The sequence below is a fragment of the Molothrus ater genome, chromosome 9 (assembly GCF_012460135.2).
Source record: "Molothrus ater isolate BHLD 08-10-18 breed brown headed cowbird chromosome 9, BPBGC_Mater_1.1, whole genome shotgun sequence".
Classification (NCBI taxonomy): Eukaryota; Metazoa; Chordata; class Aves; order Passeriformes; family Icteridae; genus Molothrus; species Molothrus ater.
Window position 1 is genome coordinate 575,528 of NC_050486.2, and position 21,377 is coordinate 596,904.

The 21,377-nt window shown below is 55.4% G+C and overlaps 2 protein-coding genes across 5 annotated transcripts in view; both read right to left on the reverse strand.

The window, feature by feature from the left end:
• Nucleotides 1-191: 191 nt before the first annotated feature.
• C9H1orf226 (chromosome 9 C1orf226 homolog) lies at nucleotides 192-4,672 on the reverse strand. The gene is made up of 2 exons (XM_036387728.1): nucleotides 2,475-4,672; nucleotides 192-2,375 (listed from the first exon to the last, which is right to left on the reverse strand). The coding sequence occupies exons 1-2, from the start codon at nucleotides 2,729-2,731 to the stop codon at nucleotides 1,883-1,885; spliced, it is 750 nt and encodes a 249-aa protein (XP_036243621.1). The 5' UTR covers nucleotides 2,732-4,672; the 3' UTR covers nucleotides 192-1,882.
• A 54-nt stretch (nucleotides 4,673-4,726) lies between these two features.
• NOS1AP (nitric oxide synthase 1 adaptor protein) overlaps nucleotides 4,727-21,377 on the reverse strand; it is a 39,077-nt gene continuing 22,426 nt past the window's right edge. For 2 of the 4 annotated variants that reach the window (XM_036387722.1, XM_036387725.2), the window contains exons 3-10: nucleotides 13,883-13,975; nucleotides 13,431-13,504; nucleotides 12,724-12,832; nucleotides 12,408-12,549; nucleotides 11,068-11,207; nucleotides 10,352-10,519; nucleotides 8,303-8,468; nucleotides 4,727-7,758 (exon numbers count right to left, since the gene is read on the reverse strand). In XM_036387722.1, the coding sequence (XP_036243615.1) occupies nucleotides 7,355-7,758; nucleotides 8,303-8,468; nucleotides 10,352-10,519; nucleotides 11,068-11,207; nucleotides 12,408-12,549; nucleotides 12,724-12,832; nucleotides 13,431-13,504; nucleotides 13,883-13,975 (1,296 nt within the window). In that variant the 3' untranslated portion in view covers nucleotides 4,727-7,354. The remainder of the gene's footprint in view (nucleotides 7,759-8,302; nucleotides 8,469-10,351; nucleotides 10,520-11,067; nucleotides 11,208-12,407; nucleotides 12,550-12,723; nucleotides 12,833-13,430; nucleotides 13,505-13,882; nucleotides 13,976-21,377) is intronic. The other 2 variants (XM_036387724.2, XM_036387723.1) reach the window with 2 other exon arrangements.

The following is a 21,377-nucleotide window of genomic DNA, read 5'->3' on the forward strand; positions in this document are numbered from 1 at the left end:
CCCGGGATCCGGTCCCCTGTGCCCGAGCCCAGCCATCACCCGGTGGTGCCAAGCGCAGCAAGGCAGCCACGTTCTCCATCCCAGTCCGGACACCACCAAATTCCCCCTCCGCCCCCTGGCTCCCCACCAGGATGGCGCCAGGGTCGTGCAGGGTGTCCTCTCCCATCAAGGGAATGCCACACATCACTAGGTACAAAAGGCAAAAAAATTTATTGTGCAATCTGCATCTCTTGTCCCAAACCACACACACGCACCCTGACAACATAAATAGAGGGACTGGACTCTCACCGGCTGTGAGTGACAACCCTCAAGGGAGGAAGGTTCCCTTGGGATCACAGCGATTGAAGATACTGGTTCTTCAGAGAGAGGGGCTACAAGTCCTGGTTTCCATCAACACCTACACTGCAGTGCAGACCTGGGCAGCACACACACACCCCTGTACCTGAGGGTGGAGGTGGCCATGCACAGTGTGATCACATTGTCAGGGTGAGTGACACCTCAGCACTGAACATGGGTTCTGTGCAACTCTGCGTCCCTTCACTCTTGAGCAGGGCTTTTCCAGAGCAGAGAGCTGCAGGGCCCCGGTGCCACTGTGGCATCCCCACACCAACAGCAAGGACATGGGTGGCTGCTCCCAGGGCAAGGGGATCCATGCTCACAGCTTCCTTCCTTCAGTGGGATAGCATGGCTTTGGGTGGTGGAAGACATTTCTTCAGCCCAACCACCCTGTATGGCCCAGAAGGAACTGCGAGCAGGCCCATCCATGAGCTCCTGGGTTCCTCCAACCCAACCTGGGGCTTTGGAGCTTTGCCTCTGAAAACCACCTTTGTGGTGAGGATGTACATAAAAGCTCTAAGCAAAAAGTTCCATCTCACAGCTGCTGCCTTGCATTGACAGAGATGTCCCCAGGCTGGCTAATCCCTCCTGTAATCCATGGCAAAACACTCATACAGTAGTATCCCAATATATCAGAGGACCTCCCAGTATAACAGAGGACCACGTGGCTTTGTGTGTCCCAGTCTTGCAGAGATCACTGTACCAGGAAATAAAGGGGAGCAGTGACACTGACTCACACGGAGAGGGCTGCCTGCCTGGACAGCTCTGTCCATGGTGGCTGGGACGAGACCAGGAAACAAGAAGGAGGTGGAAGGGAGTTTCACAGAGAGCTCAGCTCCCTGCCAGAGCCCACTGGCCAGCAGCTGTGCAGCCCAGGTGCCCAGCCCTACACCCTGCCAGAGCCCAGGACTACTGCATCTGGAGCCCCAGTGCAAGGAGATGGCACTCAGCAGAGTAACATCACGAGGTCAGCACCTGGAGAAGGCCCTGGACACATCTGCTGTCCTGGTTCGTTGGCACCAGGGCTGGGTGAGCCTGCTGGTACCCCAGGATGGGGTATCTCAGCAAGCACATGGTGTAAGCTGGGAAATCCTCTGGACCAAGGCAGCCAGTGCAGACACGGGGAAGCGTGTGGTGCTTGTGGGATGCTCACAGGATGCTCACTCCAGCAGAGCCAATGGGGTTTGGGGCAGGCTGGCACTTCTACCCTCACGCACCCCCTTGGTTCCCAGTTCAGCAAGGCTCCTGGCTGCAGACAGGGTGGCAGTGACACTGTGGCAGGACAGGAGCTTGGCACTGACTAGGGTGAATAGGGGGCCAGAATGGGGCTGCAGAAGCCATGGCAGGACAGGCTGTGCCCCTCCTGGGAATTTGGGGAGAAACAGGTTGTCATGGCTCCCCAGAGCCCACACTGAACAGCAAATGGCTCATTCCACTCCAAGACTTGCCCCTTTCCAAACTAATCACCCCAAAAAAGGCAAGTGGCAGTGAGAGACAAGTCTGGGAGAGGCAGCCCCCATATCACCCCTGTCACAGCTACCCACTGCTACTCAAAGGACAGTAGGTCGGGATGGGCCCCCTCCACCTCCCAGCCAGAGGCACGTGGCTCTGGCCGCCCTGTGCTCCCTGGTGGCTCGTGCTCCAGCCCCTGTCTCCATGAGGGCTTCTCTGTGCTGGCTGACATCTCAGTGGCCCTCTCACCCACTTGCCACTGGTTCTCCTGGCTGCCCTTATGGATGAGGTCGGGCACGGGTAGGGCACTGGTAGGCTGGTCCCCGCTGGGCTCTAGGGCACCTGTCACACTGAGGACACCAGGGCATGCTGGAGGAGACGGGTCCCCCATCCCCGGCTGCTCCTCTGTGGGCTCAGGGTGAGCTGGGGGTGGTTCAGGAGGCTCCTCGGTGCCACCCCTCGTGCTGGTCCCCTCCGGCTGTGGAGCAATGAGCATGTCCTGGGGGGTCTTCAGGGCACGCGGTGTCCGCTTCTTGGTGATGGGGGGTGGGGGCTCCAGCCGGGGAAAGGCCTCCAGTCCCACAGCCCTGCAAGCACAGAGGGACAGCTGCATACAGCCCCATGCCGGGCCCCTCCAGCCTGTCCCAATGGCGCTGGCACGGGGTGCACGCTGCGGGGACACTCACCCGTGCTCAGCGGCCGGCTGTCCCGTGCCCAGCACGGCGCCCGCACTGGCGTTCACCTCCATGGCTCCCACGGCGGGCAGGCCGGCCGGCTCCCTGCGGCGCAGGAGGTCGTTCACCTTGGCGCCCACGGCCTTGCCCAGGTTGCGGAGGTGCTGGCTGCCAGCGGGCCGGCAGGGCTGGGGCAGGGTGCCCGCCGCGGCAGGGACATGCTGTGCCCGTGGCGCGGGTGCCGTGCTGGCGCTGGCGTTCTCAAACATGCTCTGGTCCACTGGAGAGGGTAAGGGAACAGAGAGGATGTGAGTCAGGCTGGAGGGGGATCCTAGCAGGGCCGGCCCAGCAGCACCGCAGGAACACAGTTTTGGGGGACTGGGAGGATGTTCCTACAGCCCTGCAGAGGCTGTGGGCAGCCAGGCGATGCCAGGGCTGCACAGGGCAGTGCATGCACAGGGGACCAGTGTGGGGCAAGAGAGGGCAGGAGTGAGCCAAGGGCCCCACGTTGGCACTGCCAACACACAGAGAGCTTCTCTTACCTGACACCAAGCGACTTGGGAAGCAGGTTGTGGAAAAAGAGAGAGCGAGAAAGCATTTACCAGGGGAATGGCAAGGGACGAGGCCTGTCCCTTCCACACTGCCAGGTGAGGCGTGCTGCCAACCCCCTGCTCAGATATGTCATGCTACCTGAAGAGATAGGACTCACATGGGGGTGAGTCCCTTGTCAGCCCCACCCTGATAAAGCCACAGAGTCTTCTCTTGGGACACCCATGGCATGGGCTCTGCACTGGGCTCCCTCAGCTCAGCCCAGGCTGGGTCTCTGTGGTGGGTGGCAGCAGGTGCTTGCAGAGGAAAGGGCTCTGCAATCAAACCCCACCTCTGAGCTACACTGGATTCCTCCACCATGTCTTCCCAGCAAGAGTTCTTGAAGCTGTGGGGGCTGCCCCCAGGAATGTCAGCTCAAACCCCCATGGCTGCCTCTATGTCAGAGTGGGTCTGTGTGACGGCTCCAGCTAGTTCCTGGGTGAGCCTGGTGCTGTTCTGGGGCCTTGCTGCCCATCAGCATCCTCTGCCCAACTCTACCTCTGCATCCGGGGGCACATACTGAGACAGAGACAACCACCTCCACATCCCATGGCACAGGCAGAGAGGAAGGGTTCCCAGCACTGCTCCAATCTTGTGGTGGGCTGGACTCTTACAGGGACTCCCAACTCACTGCAGGCCCTTTCCTCTGCATTCTGTGGCCCCACAGTCCTGCTGAACAGCGAGCTTCCTGCCTGCACCTGCAGCATCTACCAGCCCTGGGGTTCATCCTACAGCTATCTATCTGCACCAAGAGAGCCACCCAGCAGTGCGTGGGCGGCTTCTCCTCCAGCCTGGACACCAGCTTTCAGAAGTGTGAGCAGCCTGACAACTTCTTGAAGAGCTCTCTTCTGGCTCCTCAGATGACTTCCAGCCCCTGAGAGGGACAGGCTGGCCAGCAGCAGAGCCAGCATTATGGTCCAGGACAAACTCACTGCTTCTAAGTGCCAGCTTGCTCCAGCGTGGCTACCAGTGCATGTTGTGCTGCCCCACCTTCCCCACACCACGGCTGCTCAAGACCCAGATCCAGCACAGCTCCCAGGAGGGCTACACCTTCGAGGGGTTCTACTGCAGGCCCGAGGTCCTGGGGGAGCAGGAGGTCAAGGCACAGGAGGCTGCAGCCCCCGGGGTGTCCGTGCAGCCCCAGCAGCCAGGCGGCTGCCACGGGAGGGCACTGCTCCATCACTCCTGCCAGCAGCACATTGAACTGTTTCAGGAGCAGTCAGCTCCTGCCAGTGAGCTGCTTTTGCCTACACAACACTTCTGCCATCCTTTAAGAGAGGCTCTTCCCTATTTTTCCTTCTCCAGCTGCCAAAAATTTCCCGAGCCCCTGGAAGTGCCGATTAGCATCTCTGCATCTCTGTGGGGAGCTCTGCAGATGCCAGGAAGTCCCTGGCACCCTCCAGCTGTTGGATCAGCCCTGAGACAAGCCTGTGCTGTGCAGTGGCTGAAGGGCAAGACTGAAACACCTCTATTCCCAGCAACATTCTGGGCATCTTGCTCTCGTGGGCATCCTGTGGCTAGCACCACAAGCAGGGGTCCCACAGGAGAGGAAGCTTAGGTTGGAGGGGGTCTCTGCAAGGCCAGAGGATGCCACTGCTGGTGCTGGCACCCAGCATGGAGAGGGAAGGAAGTACAGAAAGAGAAAATCAGTGAGAAGAAAGAGACAACAGAAAGCCTTGAGAAATAGAAAGATTTATTTAGCAAAAGCCAGTTGACTAATGACAACACCCAAGGGTTAAGTGCACTTACATTGACAGATTGGCTTCCCAGATAGATTCAACAGTTAGTAATATGACAGTTGTAGGAAAAGAAAGGACAAAAAATATAGCTATAAAACTCCTGTCAAGGTCCATAACAAAAGTGAGAGGCTAGAGAAGAGTCTTGGAGGCAGCACTGACTTAGGAGGGGTCATTTACATGTGTACATGCATGGTGCAGCATGAGGCTGGCAGGATCCCACCTGGCCCCAGCAGCACCCCCTCGGCCTGTGGGGCACCTGCCCCTGTCCCCTGTGGGCAGAGCGTGGGGCAGCAGCCTGAGGCCACATCTGGTCCTGACAGCCCCTCACGGGACACGGCCTGAGCTCTGTGTGTGCAGCAGGGATGGACTGCAGCAGGGGCTCAGGAGATGGCTCCTCCAACCTGCTTCCTGAGGCAACCCAGCCTGGAAGAGACCTCTGGCCAGTTATTGCTCCTCTTGGGCTCTCCCTTCACCTGCCCCGTGTGTACAGCTGAGCTCCTGCTGTTCTTTCCCCTGAACGATCTCTCTGCCCACATGGAAATCCCTGTCCAAGCTCAACCATCCCTACCCTGTAAGTACCATGCCTTGTGCATGCTGTCATGCTCCCTTCTTCCTCCCAGCTGGACCACCCTCGCACCCTTGCTTTCACCTTCAACTGCTGCGAGCTGGCAGTGGCACTCTGTCAGGTCCCTGGCAGAGGGGCTGGCACACAGCTGTGCCCACAGCCGCATGGCACAGGGCATACGGAGGCAGTGGTGCCTAGAGGACAGGAGTACCATGTACCAAACAGCACCCTCTCCCACTCTGCCTGCTCTGTGGCTGCTGCAGAGCTCCCCCGGACACCAGGGCACTGCTGGGGACACTGAAACATGTCCTTCTCTCCTTCCCACTAGACCGTCTAGCACCTTAAGTCCACCCAGTCCTGTCGTGTGGTGGAGGGTGCATAGCACAGCTTGTGCTGACCCCAGGGCTCTCATCCACACACTCCTCAGCAGCTCTCAGTCCCAAGGGGACCAGGGCAGAGAGAAGTGATGGACTTTCCTCAGCAGCCAGGCTAAGCCCTGGAGGAGAGCAAGAGGTGGTGTCAGCCAGGGGTTAGTTGCAAGCAGATTGAGCAGAGACAGAGCTGGCAAAGGTGAGAGCAGCAAGGAAGCAACAAAGCAAAGCAGAAGCAGGATAGGAGGGAGGATGGAGAGGAAGACAACTGTGCCAAATCCCCACCTCATCGAGTGCTTCCACATGAAGCAGGGTGGACATCAGGACTTTGGTTCATACCCCTTCCAATCTTGGCCTCTTAGAGGCTCAGCACCAGACAGGTGATAAAAGTGTTTGCAGAAAAGGAACAAGATCTGGGTCCCTTGGAGGCCCCCACAGATGGCTTTCAGCCATAAGTGTCTTGAGGGCTGGTGGGGGACCCCTGAGATCCTGGATTCACTTTTCCAGAGGGTGCAAACCAGAGGTGTGATGAAGCACCCTTGCAGACACCAGCAGTTCACTCCCCATTGAGGGCTGGAAGTGTGCTCATCCCTGAAGATGCCAATGCCAGCACTGCAGATCCCAGCCTTGGTCTGGGGAAAAACAACTGCTTGGAAATGGGAGGGTTTGTCTATAAAGCAAAGCAGGCAGTTTGTGGTGATTGGAAGTGCTTGAAAATGTGACTTGAGAGCATGAAAAAGGCTTTGAAACCTGGCAGTTGCGCCAAGGAGCCAAAGGATTAGATGATGAGGGGGAGGACACTCCACAGCTTGATGCTGCATGCCCTGGCTCCCTGCTCCACACTGCGCTGTGCCTTCCTCTCTGGTCCACAGCCTGGCAGAGGAGCAGGCTCTGCCTGCACGCCCCCCACCTGCCTTGGCATAGATAAACCATGTCCTGAAAGAACCACGTCCCCCTGCCAACCACTACCTGCACCTGGCCGGCCTGTGCAACCTCATCTCACCTCTTCAAATCCTTTCCAGGCTCATCCCCACTGCCCCTCAATGCTCAGTTCTCACTCACAGACCCACTCTGACAGTGCACCATCACCAACCCCCATTTAGCATGGCCCTGTACTTGTCCCCCACCCTGCCCACCATGCAGAGAGCCAGACCAGCTGCTCTGTCCTTGCTTACCATCTTGGAGCTGCCCCCTCAGTCCCTCTTGTCCCCGCTCACTGCCCTAGACTGCTCTCCCATTCTCCCAGTAAAAGCCCTCCTCTGCTTTACTGCTTCCCCAGCAGCAGCAGAGGCTAATCCAGGAGAAGTCCCTTACCTCTGCCTGACCTTGACAGTTTGAAGGGAGACGGGGCCGGGGGGGAGCACAAGGAGCTGTCAGCTCTGTCTGCTGCAAAGCAGGGATGCTGCAGCTCAGCACACAAGCCCACACGTGTCAGAGCACAGCACGCCCTGGGCACGGCTCCATCCTCACCTCCAGACACTCCTGACTGGGCGCTGGAATCCTCCTGCTCCCTCCTCTGCCCCCCCTCCCTCTGGGCTGTGCCATCCCTGCCAGGGCCATGGGGCTGCGGCCAGGGTCCTTCCCAGCTCCAGCAGGCCCTGGCTGCCCTGCACCACCTCCTGCTGACCCCTACACCGCGATCTCGTCCTCCAGGCTGTCGCCCAGCTCCTGCCTGGGCTGGACGTGGAGCAGGCGCGGTGGTTCCTCCTGGGACCAGGAGTCGCGCTCCTCGCTCTCGTCCGTGTTGGACTCGTACTCGGAGGCGATGCCCGACTCGCGGAACTTGATGAGCTCCAGGCTGCCCAGGGCTGGCTCCGGGGCGGGCGGCCCCGAGTCCGGCAGAAAGCGGTAGCACTCCAGCTTCACCAGACAGTCATTCCTACCTATGGGGCTGCCCATGGTGCTGGGGAAGGCCGAGCTGGGGCCCAGCGACGGCGGGTGGGTGTCCTCGGGCTGCGGGGTGGTCGGGTCGCAGAGGACGGGGAGGGCGTTGGAGCGGAAGGTGATCTCCAGCAGACTGTCCTGGGAGCCTGCTGCAAGAGAAGGGCACGGCTAAGAGGCCCAGCTGGCCACCACAGCTGGCTGCACACTGGCCAGAGGAGGACAGTCTGGGGTCATTTGAGTATCAACCTCTCCACTCCTGCTACTTTGAGGGGTTTATTTGGTGTCACTAATGCCAGGAGCTGCTGCTGGCCAACAAAGGGCCAGTTCTCCAGGACAAGAAGTTAACTATCTTCCAGCCCAGCTCCTGCAGAGAGCTGATGGCCACATCTGTTGGAGATGGAAGGTCAAATAGGGGCTCTTGGGCAGGTATGGAGCTGGCCTGGAGCATGCAGCCACTGGGGAAAGCGAACATACAGCTGATGGAGGTAGGTGACTACCTGTCCATACAGCCCTTCCCAAGCCCCTTCCCATGCTGCACGCATGCACACACACAAGCCAGGCCAGAACGGCACAAATATCCCTCTGAATAAAATAACTGGAAATGCACACAGAACCCCAAGAAAAACACCTGCATGCATGTCCCCCACAGGCCTGGCTAGCTGCGAGGGGAGAGGAATGGGTGGCAGCGCTTACTGGTCGTGTTCCCCGCCAGCTTCAGCTCCAGCTCCTGCACCTGTTTGACCAGGAGTGAGATGTGCTGCAGCAAGTCCTTGTTCTGGAGCAGGAGCTGGTGCACACGAGCCTGGGCCTCCAGCCGTGCCGCTGCTTCTGCTGCCAGCTGGTCCTTCAGCAGGTGGACCTGGACAGGATACAGCAGGTGAGCACAGGCAGATGCTCCTTGAGGGTTGAGGGCTTCAACTTTGGCCATTCCTGCCCATCTCCCAGGGCTCACCAGCATCCCAACCCATGATGTGATGAAGCAGCCATTCCCTGCAGGTACTGCAGATGTGATGGGGAGTGTGTGGGTGGTGTCACACTGGGACTCAGCACATTGTCCCCTGCCTCCCTGATGGAAAGCTCAAGGCCAGGCAGGCAGCACTGGCTGAACTGTCAGTGGTGCACGTGAGCTGCAGATGTGCATGGAAAGGGCAGCCCAGGAGGAGCCAGATGGATGTAGCAGAGGAGACACACTCGACCGACGGGATAGTACAGTGGGTGCACGAGGGCACAGCCTTGCAGCTGGCCCTGGAAAAGCTGTCTTTTTGGGAAGCTTTCCCAGAAACAGGGCCCAGCCAGTGGCCTCTGTCCCAAGGAGGGGCTGGAGCACCACAGATGGCAGGCTGCTGCTGAGGGGTGCCGGTTCTCAGGTGCGAGCTGGCTGCTCAGCCTGGCTCTGGGAAGCAATGTCCGTGGGGAGCCCACAGGCAAGACCACCACTGATTTCAGCACAGGTACCTCTGTGCAAACATCTGTGTCCCCAGAACCATGCCCCCGAGGGCAGACAGCCCAGAGCTCCTGCCCAGGGCAGCTCTCTGATCTGCATTCCAGCAGGGAGAACTCCAGAAACGTACACTGCACAAGGGAACAGCAGTCACCTGGGGGCCACTTTGGCTCAGCACCCCTTCCTGGCACCCACCCACAGCTCCTACAACTGTTCCAGCAAGGACTGGAACCAGGAAAGCACAGATTTACAACTAAACAAACAAAAAAAAACCCCAAAAACCAAACAAACAAAACAAAAAAACCCCAAAAAACAAAAAAATCAAACAAAAAAATTTACAAAACAAAAATAACCCAAAACCAAAAATATCCCCATCAAACACAAAAGGCTATTTTACTGTGCCCTAGAAAGTGACCTTGAGGAAGAAGAGGAAGCTCTCTGTACCTGCAAAGCTGTGAGCTGCAGCTGCAGGGCCCCTGAAGCTGCCCAGCTGGGGGCCACCTGCCCCCACAGATGGGTATCAGGAGGCAGTGCCAGCTGTGCCAGCGGGCAGCTGCTGCCCCAATGCGGTGCCACAGCAGTGTCCTTGGCAGAGCCGAGCTTGAACACAGTGAGCCTGGGACAGGAGACCAGGCAAAGGACTGGGATTTACAACATGCTGCAAAGCCAGAGCAAGAGCAAGGGGTGCAATATTTTACACTTTAAGCAGGCACCATGGAGCCTTTTGGATTGTGAGCAACACCATACTTGGACAGACACAAAGGATTCCCCAGTAATACAGATCCCTCTTCCAGAGGGGAAAGCAACTTGGCAGTCTGTGACCCCAAAGGGCATGTGGGCTCTGGAGGCAGCAGCTCAGCCAGAACTGATCAACTGATGTGAGAGGAGCAAAGCCTGGCTGCAGGAGCAGGGGCAGCACAAAAAGGCTGCTGGAGCCCATCGCTTGGGCCATGAAAAAGTTGATGAATTGCAGCTAGCTCGGTGCAGGGTCAGGGAACAATTAAAGCTCAGGTAATGAGTTGGATAAAGCAGCCAGAGCTGCTTCAATGAGAAATAGCTGCATGGAGAATGAGCTGCCAGCTGCACAGTCCAGGCACACCAGTCACTGAAGCAGGGCTCTGGTGAGCAGACAGGAGCCAAAGGCCCCAGACACCTGGTGGCAAGCACCTCATGGAGCTCCCTCCCCATGGAGATGCCTGCCTTCAATGCTGCCTCCAGGCAGGAGACTCCAGCAGCCCCAAGGGGTTCAGTAGTGTGTCCCAGCCCTGCCACTGTCCCTGGGAAAGAATGGAGGGGAGAACCTGTGCCACGGCCACTTGTGTCTGCTGCTGCTGCTGCTGCAGGAGTTGCTGGAGAAGCTGCATCTGGTGGTGGGCAGAGAGGGGTGTTCCCAGGTCAGGCAGCTGGGCAGACGAGGGCAGCAGCATCTTGGGTGACGCTGTCAGGATATCTTCAGGGTGGAGGCAGCTCTGCAAAACACCAGCGTTGAAGGTGTGATCCCCTGGCACTCACCTCAGAAAGCCACTGGGCACACATGAGCTTTGGCACAGAGGAAACATGCTAAATACCCAGAAAAGAAGCAGCTGCATTCACAGCTAATGCACACTTTGCTGAGGGTGCTTACAACCTTTGAAAACAGTACTTTTTCAGTTTCAACAACAACCCACATACTTTTGTAGAAAATTCCCGAAAAGGCTGACACTTCCCATGGGAATTTCCACTGTATCAAAAAAGTCTTTCATTTTTGTGTCTTTGGTGGAAAAAAGTCCCTATCAGCTCTGCCCCAACCCTTTTCCGTGTGGCTGCACATAGCTGAGCCTCGGGACAGCTCTCTCCCCTGGGCCCCAGCCAAAGGGCAGCCTTGCAGCGGCAGATGGCTTTGATCCTGGAGCTGGGGAATGCTGCACAATCCCTCCTGACCCCTGGGCCCTCGGGATGCAGTCAGAGTCGTGGGGCTGGGGCTGTGCCACCCCCTGAGAGTGGAGGGCAGGGGCCCTGGGCTCGGCGTGGCACCCACCTCCTTGCCCACAGCATCGAGGTCGGTGACGCCGCGGCTGAAGTCCAGGATGTCGGCTCCGGGCAGCGGCAGCTCCACGGCGTCGATGTCGGTCTCCTCGGCGGAGGCGGCCGCTCTCTCCACGCCGGAGAGGCGACAGGCTGCAGGAGCAGGGTCAGGGCAGGGCATGGCCCCAGGAGCCCACTGCAGCTCACCCGTGGCGTGGGCAGCGATGCCCACCGTGGGTCCCCACCGCCCCCGTGCCACCCACCCTCTGGCCCCGGCGGGAAGCAGGTACAGAGAGACGTGGCTGCTCTTCCTGCTGCTGCTCGGGAGGAGGCTTGCAGCTAAAAACACACCCAGCCCCAGCACACCAAACCTGGGGAAGGGCAGCCAAAAGCCCTGATGTGGGACAAACGGGCCACCAAGAACAGAAAACACAGATAAAGCTGAAGAAGGGTAAACAAGAGATTACGGGAAAGAAAAACAAAAAACAGATGCTCTGAATCCCCCAGGGAGCTGCATATTGTGGCCGGGACATTGTGTGGAGGAAAACCAAACAATGACCGGTCCAGGGCAGCCCAATGATTAGATCATCAGAACAGCACTGGTTACAGAGGCGAGCAGGAAACTGCAGCCCAGCCCAGGCTGCTCCTGTTAGGATGTGGGGGATCCAGCCCACAGCATGGCAGGGCAGGGCAGGGCAGGGCAGGGCAGGGAATTCACACACACACAGGCAGCAGGACCTGCCAATGTCCCACCTGGCACTGAAAGGGTTTGACTAACCTCTCATAGAACTTCTGCCTCCCCTCCAACACAGGCACTGGTGCCAAGGAGCAAGGCTGCTCCCTGGGACGCTGCTCAGGGTGATGGGGCTGGACCAGCAGCCCTCCAGCCAGGCATCCCTGCACCCTCTACCCACAGGGCTGAGAAGGAGCGGGGTCTGCAGCCTGCCTGCAGCCCTGACAGCTTGATGGGAGAGCACAAACACGGCTGTGTCCATTCTGGGAATTGCAGAGAGGACACGAGGAAGGTATGTGCTTGGGGCCCCTTGTGCGGAAGTAGCGAGGGAATGTTTGCAGCGTGTGCAGCCAAGCAGAGAGCAGAGCCCCGGGCTCTGCTAATGGGCTCTCAGCAAGGGGGATGTCTGAGAGGATCATGGCTAACACCTACAGAAGGTTTCTTGCTGGGCAAGATCCCAGCTTGAGCCTGGAGCACAGCAGGCCAGATTGCTGTGCAAATCCATTGCCCAGAGGTGTCAGCCATCTAGGGGCAGTATGGGAAGGCAGTGCCTCTGTGAACCACATCTGCCAGGCTCTGGGGCCCCACACCACCCCCACACCTCCACCTCTGCAGAATACCTGGGACGTCCAGGTCGTCTCCGTTCCTCTCGCTGTCTGCGTCCTCCTGGCCGTCAGCATTCTGCTGGGTGTGCTGCAGGCTCAGCTTGTGGCACACCTCGAACGCCTGCCCCACCGTCCGCACGATGCGCATGGCTTGGCTCTGCCGGGGAGGGCACGTGGAACTGCAGCTGGGCTGCCTCTGCACGGTCACCCCCCAGGCTGGCACAGCTCTCAGGGGTCTCTGTGCTGCCACAGGGTCTCAGATCCAAGGGGTCCTGCCCCAGCTGCTCCACCCAGTGTACACCAGGACAAGATGTGCATCCTGGCATCTTACCTTCTTCTTGGACTTGAAGACGTTGCACCTGAAGACATTGCTAGACCCATCCCTGGCAATGTAGCTGAAGATCTTTAGGTCCTGGGAGTCATGAGACACATAGAATATCCTGCAAGGATAGAATGGAAAGGAGAATATAAGCATACACATTACCCACATTCCCAGGAGACAAGGCCAAGGCCACAACCAATGCTTCCCAAGGCACAGGGTGCTGCAGATGCTCAACCTCTGCAGCACATCCCTGCTAAAGCCCATCAGAATTTTTTGGCAGTGGTTTTACCTCAGCTGGGAAAATTTGCCTGCTGATTCAGCAGCAGCAAACATTTTGCAAAGGCAGCACAGGACTTCTCTGCTCAGCCCCCAGGGACAGCATCAGCAGCCCAGGAGCCCTCCAGGGATTGAGAAAAGCAAACCCCACTCTGGCCGGTTCACAGAGCTGGATGCCTTGCCCAGGTGCCTGCCACCCCCTCTCCAGCATGGTTGGGGGCCTCTCTTGCTCCAGTTTGGCCTCCCTGGGACAGACACGCCCTGCTCTTGGCTTTTGGGAAGAAGGAGAAGGAGGAGAGCTGGAGGCTTCAGGAAGCTCCATGAGCTGCCCTCTGCAGGATGGTGGCAGCTCTCCAGTGCCCAGCACAGTGCTGATGTGGTGTGGGTAAGGGAGACAGCAGAGCCACACAAGCCTCTGTCCCCTCACCCAACAGCCTTACCTGTAGATGGGATCATGCATGACGAGCATTTTGTTCTCGTCCCAGGCCCATTCTTTTTTCTGCAATGAAAGAAGCTGAAAATGAGTACGTCAGATGCTGTCCTTGAGAACAAGGACAGGACAGAGAGACAGTCCAGGGACATAGTTGGGAAGCTCCTGTCACAGCTCTGCTGCTGCTCCCCTGCAAGCCTTTGCCAAGGGTCAGGTCCTTTTGGGGACCAGCCACATCCCACATCACCTCCCACAGGGCCCCCTGAGCCCCTTCTGCACCACACCAGGACTGGCTCAGCCACCCTGCAAGAACATGACTCACACAAGGCTGACCCAGCCCATGCCTCCCTCTCCCAGACCACCAGTTTCCCAGAAGTTCAAGGATGCTGCAAGGTCCCTGCACCAGGAGGGGAGGGGCTCTGCTGCTGAGGCACTGCTGCCCCAGGGACCAGTGCTACCTACCTTCTTCTTCTTCTTCAGAATGACCTTCACGCCGTCCACTGACACGATGAGATTCACTTTCTTCTTCTTGATATTCTTGGCTTTAAACTCATACTGCGGGAGGTGGAAGAAAACACCTGAATTAGCCTTCCTGTGCCAGGACAGCCCCAGGGAGGGGCAAGAAGGACAGGGGCAGGTTCTCCTGTCTCCCACATCAACCTTGTACATCCATGCTAGGACAGGACAAGGGGTCTTTTTGCCCTTCAGGGCCCAGCATCTTGGAGGAGCACACAGCAAAGCAATCCAGCCCCTGGATGTGGATAATGCTTTACCCAGTTCAGGATGCTGCTGGGAATGTTAGCTTGTGTTTCAAAGACACTTGGTCTGCCCCTCTGAAGGGCTGTGGCTCCCCAGAGAGGGACCACCACACCCCCAAGGATCCACAGCCTGGCTGCGCTTGCCCCCCTGGCTTGTGGCCATTGCTGAGCTCTGGAAAGTGAAATGCCATTCTGAGCTGGGTATTTTTGGGCCCAGTATAAAACTGAAGATGATTGCTGAGGCTTCTGAGGACACTTCCATGGGATATGGGATAATGCAATTATCCACCTCAATTAGAAGTCACCGGACAGGAAAAAATCCCAACAGGAACTCCCAAAGATCAGTGACTAAACACAAAGCTCTGCTCTGGCCTGGGGAGAGAATCAGATTCCCTCAAATCCACCCACTTTGGTATTTAGTGTGTTACAAGTGGGGAGAAGGCTGGCAGAGGAGTAGGCCCAATAAGCATGATCCTGCTGTGGGACTTTTGAGGAGTTTGCCACAGGTGTAGCCACATCAGGCAACTGATATGTTGGTCCCATTTGCAGGGAGCTGTGCACAGCCATGGGGACAGACCCTCTGTGCCAAGAAAAAGCCCTGCATGCTGCCCCTGGCCTGCCTGAGGCAGAGGATTTGCTTTATCCTCTCAGCATTTGGGCAGTGTCTCTGCAGAGGGAGCGGTGCCCTGTCCGCGCCAGCCTCGCTGTGACATCTCCAGCACAGCGTGATGCATCAGCTCTGGCAGCCAGAGCCAGCAGGCAGGAAAAGCTGCTGGCCCTGACCTGTGAGCAAATGATAAAAGACCTGAAAGCACAATTACTCAAAGCCATTTAAAGTGGCTGAAGGAGATGGGAGACTCAGAAGGCTTGGGAAACAGTGCAGGGAACGCAGCTCTGCCCTCCCCCAAGCACTGACCGGGCAAGCCCACCCACACTGGGGCTGAAGCCATGGTGATGGGCTGGAGAAAGCAGAGGTCAGGCTCCCACCGTGGCTTTGGTCAGCCTCAAAGCCCCCAGCACATCCCCACATGCTGCTTGCATGGCATATTCCACACGGAGAAGGGTCTCACCAAAGAACCCACTGGTGTAAGCTTCCAAGTGCCATCCCCATCACTACCAGCAGAGATGAAACTGCATTCAAGACTCCCTTCTTTGTGTCTTGTCAGGACACTAGACCAGTGCCTGGTACCTAACACTAAAGAAATGTCTTGATTTAGCCCTGAAAAGGTGAGCTTTGGCCTGACTACCTTGCAGTAATTATCCCAGTCCTTTGTGAGGCTCTGCATGTGATCTTCCAGGAGCTGCAGGCTGATCTGGAAGCTCTCTGCAGCATCCAGGGTGACTGCATGGCACCTTGGTGCTGATGCCTGATGTATTGGTCCTAACAAATCACTCATTACATACATCCAGTTGCATTTTGGAGCTACACACATCCAGTTGCATTTTGGAGTTCCTGGTGCTGTGGGGTTTCTATTCTGTGCTACCCCAAGTGCAACTGATGTAGGCTTGGAAGAGAGAAAAATATCTCAGGGTAAGACAGACTATTTTTAGTATGTTTTTTGAGTGAATAACAGCCCCTGGACAGCGATGCAGACAGGCCAGGAGGTTTCAGCAAAGATGCTACCCAGCTCTGGCACGTTTCAGGGACAGAATCATACAGAGCTCCTTGGAGAGCCTTCCACAATCCCTGGCTGCAGGCAAGAGATTCTGCCCAGGCTCACCCTGAGCTTGGCACTGGGGAGTGCCATGGGAAGAGCTGCTGAGCCTCTGCCATGCTGAAGCCAAAGCCCCCTTGTGCCTGGGTCACAGCAGAACTCCAGCAAAACCCATTGGAAGCAAAGAAGTCAAATTCTCCGAAGGAATGAGCAGACAGATTTATTAAGCCCTTCCATAAATCCAGGCTTTTATCCTGACACCGACTGGAGAGCCAAGCTCCTTTGCAAGCCTGAGCCATGTGCTCAGAGAGCTGCTGCCCATCCCAGCCCTCATTAGAGCAATCAGCCCAGCGAGCCCTGTGGCTCCCTGGGACTCTCCCCAAGCTCTGCAGCGCAGCCCCAGCCAGCAGCACACTAATGAACTCAGCCCACGGGGCTCTAATGCAACACTAACCCTGACTCAGGAACAAATCAGCCAGGAGGAGCATTCAACAGGACAGCAACTCAGCCCAGCTGCCTCTCACATCCCGGGGCTCTGCAGGAAAGCATGCTGGGTCCCACAGGCCAGGAGATGCCAGTGCTAATTTTGAGGGGCTTCTTAATTTGGTCTAAGGAAGTGTCAGCTTTGTGCAGCTCCTCTGAGTGAGCCACAGAGACTGCAAGGGGTGAAACCAACACCCTTAACGGGCCATGGAAGAACAGCTGTACAACTGATCAGGACCTCCCTGGCTTGGAGCTGTTCTTGACCACTGCTCTGCCCAGGCACAGAGATCTGCTGTGCCTGCCCATGTTTGTCAGTGTTCCTCCTTCCGCTGCAAAACAAAGAGAGAAAGCTTAAGAGGGCTGCAAAGCCTTAGGATTTAGCTGTTCTTGCTGCTGGGAGGAGAGCAGAGGTGATGATGGCAGGGTTGGAAATGCCACCAAAGGGTCTCTGAGATGGTCTGCACAGCCACAGCCGCTGCTGCTGCACCCAAAACAAGCAGGCACTGGCTGACCCACAGGTAAAGGAAACCCCCATGTTTCCACTGCCACCCAATCCTTGCTGGGAGTATATCCTGCATTCCCAAAGATGTGCAGTAGGAATATCTGTGTATGTGGGTGCAGGGAGCTGGGTGGCAGCAATTCACCCCACACTCGCTGGGCACTGCACTGGGATTTGGTGACTGCCTCAGGAGAAAAACCACATTTCATATGTGATTAAGCTCAGCCACCCATGGCTCCCTCTTGGAGAGCTGAATCCTAGCCTACAGCTCAATAAAGAACAGATACAGAAATAATTATCCAGCTTGAAATCAAGAAAGGAAAGAGGATTTGCACAGCATTCCCATGATCCCCTTTGCTTTCACACCATGCAGGATTTCACTGTACTACTTATAACCAATTAAATGCCGTAACAGAAGAGCTTTCTGAGCTTTCAACCCAGCCATTTTGCCCATCTTGGGTATGTTTCTGGACCTTTAAATATCTTTAATAATACTACAAGCTTGGGTTATTTATATTAATCCTTTTTTATAGCTATGTAGCAATGCCAGAAGAAAGAAAAGTATTAATTTCAGGAAAATACACAGAAAAGGAAACAACAAAATAATCTGTTCCTGGACTTGCACAGCTCCCCAGTCTCCCACTGAAGCTCTAAGAGCTGCATTAAAATTTTTGAGGAAAGACTGAAAATGGACATCTGAGATACATCAGTTAAAAAGCCCTGCAACTATTTGAGAAAAAAATCAAAGGTGGTCTCAGTAATGCAAAAGAAGTACAAGATCACTTATAAAATCCAACCAACTAAGTGAATAAAGACTGTCCCTTAATTTTCCCCTGCCTACAAAAAAACGCATTCATCTTTTCAAATGGAAGAGAAATATCTATTCCATCAGAGAACAGGAGCCTTCCCATCAACCTCAGGTTAGTGGGAGTCTATTTTCAACATCTGTCTTTTGTGCAGAGTTCAGTATTTAAATAACTTTGGAAGGAAAAGAAGCCAGCTGGTGTATGCATTATTGTGAAATACACTCCTACTGGCAGAGCATTAAAATTGCCCTTTCTGGAGAACTGAGCTAACATATGTTGCTTAATAGAGAGCGCATGTAACCTTGTCAGCTTGGAGTAAAATTATGTATGAATCCGAGAGCGACGGCTACGTGTGAAAAGCAGGGAAAACTCAGCATCCCTAGAAAGATGCAACTCATCCCTATCAGGCTGTTTCCACACAGCAGAAATGTGAGAAAACTCGTAACCACACACTGCATGCAAGGTCAGGCAGATCAGGCTCTGAGGAGGAGAGATGATGTTTTTCTAGATCCATCATCCCCCCACATTCACAAGCATCTGAAAAATGTTAACCTGAATTAAAATGCCCTCATTTTGTTCCAGCCCATCTAAAGTGCCTTAGGTACAATTTAAGTCTGCCCACTAGCACTGTCTGTAAGTAAGGGAAGGTACCAGGAATGCTTTATGGTGGCATTGTGGCAGCAGAATACAAATAAACAGAATATTTTTGAAAGGAAGTTGCTCTAAGTGCATTGAATTGTCCCTGTTCCCATCCACCCTCTATCCCCCTCCTCAAAACAAAACAAAAAGAGGAAAAAGGTTACAAGCTTGTACCTTGTATTGGGGAAAGAGCAGTGTTTTGAGAATTCAATTAACAGGGAAAAAGCAATTCCCACAAAACTCAATGCTGCTCTGCTACCTCGGGAGGCAGGAGACAAAAATCTGCCATAAGTAAAAGCACAGAAGAGGATGCAATTTTTGCCAGAAAGCTGTATTTCTGTGTGTTTATGCAGAAAGGACATGGAACCGTGAGCAAAGCTGGGTCCCCCTGCAGCAGAGGGCTGGCTGGGCAGGACCTGCTGGGAGCACCCTCAGCTCTCTGCTCCCTGCCCCTGGTCGTGCCCCCCAGCTCCTCCTGCAGCTGGCTGGCACAGCAGCTCATAAAATACCTAATAAAATACCTGCCGAGTTAGATTTTAACCCCGGGTCAGCCCGGGCTAATGGCAGAGCAGCGCCGCTTTCCCAGCAGTCAGGGGAGGAGCGGTGCTGTGCTCTGCTGAAGAATTAACTCATTACAAAATGACAGCTGGGATCCAGTTCAATGGCTCCACGGTGCCAGGAATGAACGGCTGGGGGGAGGCACATACCTCACAATTCCTGCTGCTGAAAACATGAAGAGTGACAGCAAAGCTCAGAACCCTCCAGGAGCTTCCCAGGAGGGAAGGCTGAGAAACCTTGCTGGGATCCTAATAGCCATAATTGGGAGGAATGGCAAACGCAGCTCTGTACAGGGCAGGAGGATTTCGCTTTACTGAACCACACAAAGAAATGGCAGCGGCCCCAGTGCCCTGGAATGACTCAAAGCCACCTGTGGGCTGTGCAGGAACAGGAACCTGTGAGAAAAAGGCCCTTTTTTCCTGGCCAGGGGTGCCAAGCCACCCTGGGGTTGGGCAGGGAAAGCAGGAGGAGCAGGAAGGCAGCATCAGCTTCCCTCGAGCCTTTTGTGGGGTAACCAACACCCTGAGCTCGGTGCCGGGGTCCTGCCAAAGCACCAGGAGCAGACTGCAGCCAGAACACCTCTTGCCTTCCTTTTTCCTTCTGCTTAACTGGAGAAGTGTGCCTTTCACTTAACTGAAAGAAAAGAGCATTGGAGAGAAGGGAATGATTTTAGATACAGCTTTGGATTAAAAAAGCAGCAGAAATGATATAACCTGGCCAGAAGCAGCCTTGCAGGTCAGAAGAGTGGCAACCACGCAAGCTGTGGTACTGTGTGGTGTCCAGCAGGAGCTGGGCAGGGAGCAGAGGCAGCACTGGCTCTCCCCAGAGCCCAGGGTCAGAGGGGTAGGGCAGAGAGAACCAGAGTCCTGCCAGGGGGTCCCCAGCCATGCAGCATCCATCACTCCCTGCTGCCCCCAAAACAGAAAGGCACCTGCCAGCCTGCCCTGGCCCACGGCTCCTCCAGCCCAGCTGGGGCAGCAGCAGCAGGTGTGAGGGGATGAAATGGCTGGAAAGCAGGGCACCTCCCAGGAGGGCAGACAGCTTCATCCAAAAGGCATTTCTGAACAAGGCTTCAGAGTATCTGACAGTCCACTGCTCTGGGCTGCGCTTTATGCCCTCAGGGGACTCAGGCTTGCTGAAGGGGAGCACATTGAAATACCTGCTTAGCCTGCTAATGTGATCAGCAATAAATGGACTGAAAGCCATTTTTAAAACACTGCTAAGAGCCATCCTACCAAAGTGCTGTGCTGCTGCCTGTGTCTGAGGACTCCCATGCCCTTCACTGTGGGAACCCACTGCACCTCAGTTCCTCTGTGCATCTGTAAATCTGACCATGACTATGCCCAGGCTCCACACACAAGCAGGGCACTTGCCAAGGGATGCCAGCAGCACCTCCCTGCTCCCTCCAGTAGCTGGGATACAAAGAGGAGAAAAGCAGGGAAATTATCTTCTCAGTGTGGTCATTTTGCTTGGGCTCCCTGCTCCTGCCACCAAATCTGAGGACAAAACCAGCCCCTGGAGCTCACACTTGGAGCAGGGATGGGTCCCATTGTGGGGCACAGAAACATGGAGATATCTGGGGCCAGGATGAAGGTTCTCAGCCACTCCATTGATAGACTGCCAGCACGGCATGGCCAAATATGCTGGACACCTCTGCTACCCTGATAGTTTGGGTTTAAACTATTCCTCAGGATTAAATTTCCCCTTTGCTCTTGCCTACACTCCACTGCTGGTGGTTTTAGCATGAGCTGGACTTAAGGCCACAGTAATTTCAAAGAGAGGAAGAATAATGAAGTAGAGGATGCTTGTTCTTGGGCTTAATGATGCTTTTTAAAACTCTTCCGCAGTTCCTTGGAGTTTGCATTTGCACATATGGGAAATGCAGCTCTGAGGTACATGTGTTTGTCTGAAATAGATGTGATTTTGGTTTGCACTGACAAGGTCAGTGCCTATTTTCCCATCCAACTTCAGGTTTAATTTTGGTAAGCGTCTGTGATGGTTGTGCGTACCGATGGGTAAAAATGGGAATCAGGCTAAAAATACCCCTGTTGTGAGAGCAGTAGAGCAAAGTTAAGGTTGCTGCTTCAAAACCACCCTAGGATTGCAGCATACCCATCCATCACACAAAATATGTTTTCCAATAACATCAAATGCTTCACAATAAATGCCTTCTGCTCGGTTTGCTATTTCCTCCCAGAGAGCTGCCTCCATCCGCTTCCTCCAGCCTCCCCTCACTACCTCCGAGTTTCACAAGTTGAGGTGGCAAACTGGGACACACTCACGAGCCATCTGCAGGAGAAGCAGCTTCACAGGAAGCTCAGAGAAATCAGAACTGGTAAGAATGAAATCAATATCAGTCACAGGGTTAAATGGAGAAAGCTAACAGGCGACAACTTATGCTAACCCTTTCTTTTGAAGACTTCCATTTGCAAGATGATTTACCTCCCTTACAAGAAATCCTTAGGCATTCCATATCTCTCTGTGAGTTTTTTTTAAAACACCCTTAAATCAGAGGTTCAAAGGAGGCCTGAGGCACAGGAAGCCCACGGGGCATGCAGC

What these genes read in the sequence shown, in the direction of transcription:
- C9H1orf226 (XM_036387728.1), bottom strand. Translation starts at nt 2,731, where the DNA reads ATGTTTGAGAACGCCAGCGCCAGCACGGCACCCGCGCCACGGGCACAG. An exon ending in CAGCCGGCCGCTGAGCACGG is followed by an intron (nt 2,376 to 2,474) that starts GTGAGTGTCCCC and finishes CTGTGCTTGCAG; the next exon opens with GGCTGTGGGACTGGAGGCCT.